The sequence below is a fragment of the Molossus molossus genome, unplaced genomic scaffold (assembly GCF_014108415.1).
Source record: "Molossus molossus isolate mMolMol1 unplaced genomic scaffold, mMolMol1.p scaffold_m16_p_4, whole genome shotgun sequence".
NCBI lineage: Eukaryota > Metazoa > Chordata > Mammalia > Chiroptera > Molossidae > Molossus > Molossus molossus.
In genome coordinates this window covers 24,752,947-24,758,774 of record NW_023425377.1, presented here as the reverse complement: position 1 = coordinate 24,758,774, position 5,828 = coordinate 24,752,947, and the positions used below count along the sequence as shown (strand labels likewise).

Genomic DNA, 5,828 nt, shown 5'->3' with positions numbered 1-5,828 from the left:
CTGACTATGAACTATGTGACTAAATAATATACATTTAATCTTTCTGAATTTGTTGTCCCATCTGCTAAGTAATAATACTGGTATCCATAATTTACCAGCTTATTTCAGTCATTTAAAAAGTCTTCATAGAACTTTGTAAAGTATCTTCATACTCTAGAAAAGTAAGGTGTTACATTACTAAATACTCATGTTGTCTACTACTGTACATTTTAAAGAAATGTCCTTGTTGCTTTTACTTTCTATTTCAACTTTCCAGCATTTAATCTAACATTTAACATTTTTTATTTAAGTATAATTGATATACAATATTATGTTAAGTTATAGAGATTCAACATTTTTGTACCTTACAATGTGATCACCCCACTAATTCCAGTAGTCAATTATCATCGTGCAAAAAAAAAAAAACTTACACCCTTTATGCATGTCATTTTAATTTTTATTTCTCCTTACTATACTTATGATTTATTTGTTCTCAAATATATCCATGCCATTGTATTTGCTGAGAAATCAAAGGATTGTTACGCAAAGCACCTTTTGGTTGATGAGTTCCTGGGCGTAACTGTTCCAACTGTCTATAAATAAAGATAATAAGGAAGCTCTCTTTCTTTGACAAATAAAAAAAAAAAAATAAGTGCCCTATCTTGGGTAAACAGCCAATAGTCATTGAAAAGCTCAATTTTTAATGAGGGTGGGACCACGCCTAGTGTATGTATATGTGCACTATATATACATATGCATCAGTCAGACTGTGTTCTCCGTCTCTCTCTGGACTTGGTCCCTCTGAGCAGCATATCTCTAGCACCCTCACTTATCATCATGATGAAGACCATCACTGCTTTAGCTCTTCTTAGCCTGGCAGCCACTACCTGGGCTGTCTCTCTACCTGGTGAGTTAAGAGTCCTTTTAAACATCCATGTCTTTATGTTAACTGCAATATATTCAGCCCTTCGTAATAGTAAAATGCTAAAGTCAGAGGAACATTTAGAAAGTATCTATTTGGATAGGTCTGATTAAGAAAGTGGGGGTGGGTCTGACCTTCAGGAAGAGGAAGAGAGACAGAGAAGAATAAAGGATTATAGGCTCTTCACTCAGTTCCCCTTCAGGGCCCTTCAGGATTCTGACTTGCCCTTTCAGAAACCACTTATGCAACTGTGAGATCATAACCCAGCTCTACCCTGGACATGCCACAGGAACTCTTGGAGACCTGTGACAGCCCTTCCTCCAGCAACCAGAGATTTCCCCATATTTCCCCCTCCCCCCAAATCTATACATCTCTGTCTCCACCCTGAGTTGGTCCTGAGTAAAGGACCTCACTTAGGTCTGGCCAGGGCAAAGAATGTTGGGAAATGGTTTTAATTACTGTGAACAGTGAATCCAGTTTTGCATTTCTAACCATGGAATTTGCTTTCTCCAATTCCTTCTCTCCAATTGCATCTCATTCCACTCTCTTCTGGTGATCATGCAATAGGGACGGAGGTGAGTATGACCTTCTCTGTGTGGTCTTTGTACAAACTAAATCAGAGCTAATGTGTACTTGAGCTGGGGAGGTAGCTAAACTGGCTCACAGTGGACTGAAATAATTCCCCAGGGGGTAATACTGTTCCTACCCTATGTCTCCGGTTTCTTTCTCTAAAGTTTGCAAAAGGAATCTCGTTGCAAAAGGGGAGCAGCAGATGCAGTAAAATTTACCTTTGGGTAGCATTTTAAATTCTTCTGATTATTTTTCACATTCATTATTCTTTTGGACTTGCATTATAACCCTAAAAGGAGATATGAATATTTCCTTCTTAAACAGCCAATTCTTTGTTGCTTTTTTATTCCTGTATGTGCCCTGACTGGGAATTGAACCCGAAACCTTCGTATCGGGATGACACTCTAACCAACTGAGCTACCCAGCCAGGACTTAAACAGCCAATTCTTATTTTACTTAAGGAATGTTCTGGGTCTGATCAGTTTTTGTAGCACAGCACCTGGCCCAATAGAAGATCTTCTAGACATGTTTGTTGAAAAGTTGAAGGGGCTGGTGCTCTTTCCTCTCTCTTTTTTCTCCTTAACATTCTGATATGAGAATAGCTACAGAATTGATGAAAGAGAATGCAAGGCATTATTTTTGTTCCAATTACAGGTGGTTTGCTCCAAATACTTGAGAAACAGCTTTCAGCTTGCCTGCTCAAGGGAGCTGAACCCAATATGCGGCATAGATAATCGTGTTTACAGTAATGAATGCATGTACTGTCTCCTGAACCAGTAAGTATGGTATTCGATTTGGAGCCCTCTCCCCTACCCCCTTAAAGATCACAAAGTCCACACTGGCCAAAATCTGCTTGTTTTTTTTAAAAGATGGTTTGACAAATCCTACCTTTTGTCAATACTCCTTGGGCATTGCTTTGTTAAAATTAAAAATGAGCTATATTTCTAAGGATATACATATACATGTGGATCAGAATCCAAACCACACTTAGTGGATCTGTGCCATGAGGCAAATACTCAGTCCACAACATAGTGTTCTCATCGGTAAGATAGAATTTATAGTAGTGTTTAGAATCCACTGTGATAAAACATGTTGAACCTTAGCTAAGCAGCAGACAGAGTGAATACACACAGAAATGAGCTCTTCTTTCTTCTCATCATTTTCTTCCTTCTTTTTCTCTTATTTTCTAGCCCTTTTGAAATTTACAGTCAAGTGTAATACTAATTGTTATTCAGACTAAAATCTCTAGGATATGAAAACTCATACACTACAAAACCATAGGAGTTTAAAGACTGATGAGATCTTGTTTATTTCATATCCTCGTTTTAGAAGTCAGTAATCTAACTCAGAAAGGAGAAATTATTGTAATAAAATTACCCACACTATTAATGCCAGAGATGGATTTGAGCATATTTTCTTTTTCTTAACTGCAAAAATATTTTCACATTATATTATTCCTTTGATTTTTATCTGAATATTCATGGAATATTTTTTAAATGTTAAATTTCCTTTTAGTGTTGATCTTATTTTCTTATGTTTTTATTTACTTGCAAAATTATCATCCATCAAAGATATTAATGGTCAATATTAGTGAATTTAGTAGAATATTAACCAGAACTCCTCATTCTCAGTCCAAGTCAGACAATACAGAATGACATACGATTGCTTTTCATTCTGTTGATTATGAAATATCAAGTAACTGCATTACCCATTCAATAAAATTTTCTCTTCCAGAGAAAAAGGACTTACACTCAGAAAACTTCATGATGGAAAATGTGTAAGTATATTTAGAAATTATAGTTATTCTAATACAAAGTATTATACTAATTCCTCGTGTTCACACAGAAAATATGTCATTTAGAAATTATCTATGATTGTGTATAGTCATAGATAAGGCATCTGGCCTACCTAAACAGATGACCTGAAGTATAGTTAATATTTTCCCCAGAGGAAGACTTCAGAAACTTTACTCATAGCCCTTAACTGGGGCAGGTTGGTATACATGTGATTATTTTCTAACACTGCAACTAATTAACAGGTTAAGAAAAAGATTTCAAGGGAATTAGGGACTCAAGGTTACTCTCGTAACAATAAAGAAAATTATTTTTTTAAGCATGAAAAACTTCAAGAGAAATACAGAGACTGTTCAGGAGTAAATAGTTATGTGAGCAGGATGTCAATAATTAGAATAAGAGTTGACATAATGTAAGAGAATTGTTAACATGTAAAGGACAGTTTATTTTAAGAAGGGGTACTTAACCCAAATTGATTTGTGAGAGAGAGAAATGTCATCATGAAACTTTATAGAAGTAGTTGACCTGACTTTAAAGGAGGAATGGGATTTGGTTTCATAGATAAAGTGGATAGGATCATGTAAGATAGGTAAATTACCATACGCAAAGGCTCAGGGATGTTTAGGAGCAGAAAATACTTGGGAATACAGTCTTTAAATCACCTAGCATGAGAAGCAGAGCAGATGAGATTGGAGAGATAAGCACCAGGGGTCATCAGGGGACTTTCTGTTGATGGGGAAATTAGTTAAGTATTTGAAGAACAAGATCTAACTTGGTTTGTAAAATAATCACTATGGCATCAGTGTGAAGGGTGATTGAACTCGGATAAAGCACAGAGGTGGCTGGACAATCAATTGGCAGATAATTGCAAATGCGCAGGCACAACCTACTGAGTGAACAAAGTGAATAAAATGAACAACAGCATACTGAGGAGAGGACTAATTTGGAAATTAAGTACAAGGTAGAATCCACAGGATGTATTTGTCACTCACATGTAGAGAATGGGTGAGAGGGAAGTCCTAAATCTGAGCTGAGTTTTCCCTTGCTGTGACGATACTCCCACCATTGTTGGGTCAGATTATGTAGACTGCAGAGAATATGTCTTTTTTGCATATAGGATTTTGGACTAAATAATCCCTTGAGGTATTTAAAATATTTATTTTCTATGATTTAATGATTGGACATTGTTCTTTCTCTCTTTTTTTGACATGGGCAGATTGAGTGCACCCATTTTTCTGATGCCTGCACCATGGAGTATATACCGCACTGTGGATCTGATGGTGTGGTGTACGCCAACAAGTGTTTGTTTTGCAACGGTGTTGTGTAAGTGCTGAATTCAATATATTATTTGCAGAAATAGCCTTTCTCACAGGGCCAGGAACTGTCTTGACTACCAAATAACTGCTATGTAGCATAAGAGTGAGACTGTTCACTGATGATCATAATATTTTACAAAAAGAAGTAAGAAGGGGAAAAGAGAGAGAGGAAGAAAGGAAGAAAGTGGGTAGTAGAAAAGAAAAGAAGCTAGGAAAATGAGACACTTATGACAGTATTCTTAAATTTAAAAAATTCACAGATTGTTTTTTAACTCTGGACACTGGCTTTTACTAGAATATTGAATTTGTTTTTAATTCATCTTACTGAAACTTAGTGGTTAATTGCTAATTTTTCATGCAGTGTACTCATTTGACTGGTTTGATCTAAAAATATGAAACTTTTGATTTAAGGTCTCCAAAGCCTTTCTTTTAAAAAAAAAAATGGTTTATCTTGTAGGAAGAGCCGTGGTGCACTTTATTTGGCAAATTATGGATCATGCAAGTCTCCCTGATGCTCAAGGGCAACAAGCTTCCTTTAGCAGATTCCACGTAGAGAACCAGTTTCCCTGGGATACTGTAGGGGGCAAACATATGGATTTGATTTTTCAATAAAAGAATCTCAGCAGAAAACTGTCTGGCTCGTCTCTGTGTATGTGATTCTTGTCTTAAGGAGACTATCTATCTATGGTCATTTTCCTGAACTATAAGTCACATGGAAATATAATGTTAAAATATGAAGCCAACCCTGGCTGGTTGGGCTCGGCGATTGGAGCGTCGGCTCATGGATCAAAGAGTCCTGGGTTTGATTCTGGCCAGGGGCATGTATCTCGGTTGTGGTTTGTCCTGGTCCCAGTTGGGGTCGTGCAGGTGGCAACCAATCCATGTGTCTCTCTCACATCGATGTTTCTCTCTCTCTTCTTTCCTCCCTTCCTCCCACTCTATCTGAAGATAAATGGAAAAATATCCTCAGGTGAGGATTAAAAATATATATATATAAAGCTATAGAAGCATAAACCATAAATCAAGACAGTCAATACTTCTCTGCACTTTTGAGCCTACAGTTTGGGTTTGTACTCTTTTTTAAGAAAACATTTTTCTCACTATTAAAAATACATGTATGTAAAGTGTATCCAAACACCCCCTTCTAAATATATCCTCCTTGAAAAAGCATTCTCTAATAAATTGTTAAAATATACTCATGAACAATGTCTGAAATACATTTGTATTGGATTAACCTTCAGTACATTA

General features: G+C 36.4%; 1 protein-coding gene across 1 annotated transcript; it reads left to right on the top strand.

Moving 5' to 3' along the window:
• Window positions 1-769: 769 nt before the first annotated feature.
• LOC118616248 (double-headed protease inhibitor, submandibular gland-like) lies at window positions 770-5,200 on the top strand. Its single transcript, XM_036241742.1, has 6 exons — window positions 770-886; window positions 1,469-1,476; window positions 2,126-2,247; window positions 3,206-3,248; window positions 4,481-4,587; window positions 5,038-5,200. The coding sequence occupies exons 1-6, from the start codon at window positions 817-819 to the stop codon at window positions 5,090-5,092; spliced, it is 405 nt and encodes a 134-aa protein (XP_036097635.1). The 5' UTR covers window positions 770-816; the 3' UTR covers window positions 5,093-5,200.
• The last annotated feature ends 628 nt before the right edge of the window (window positions 5,201-5,828 follow it).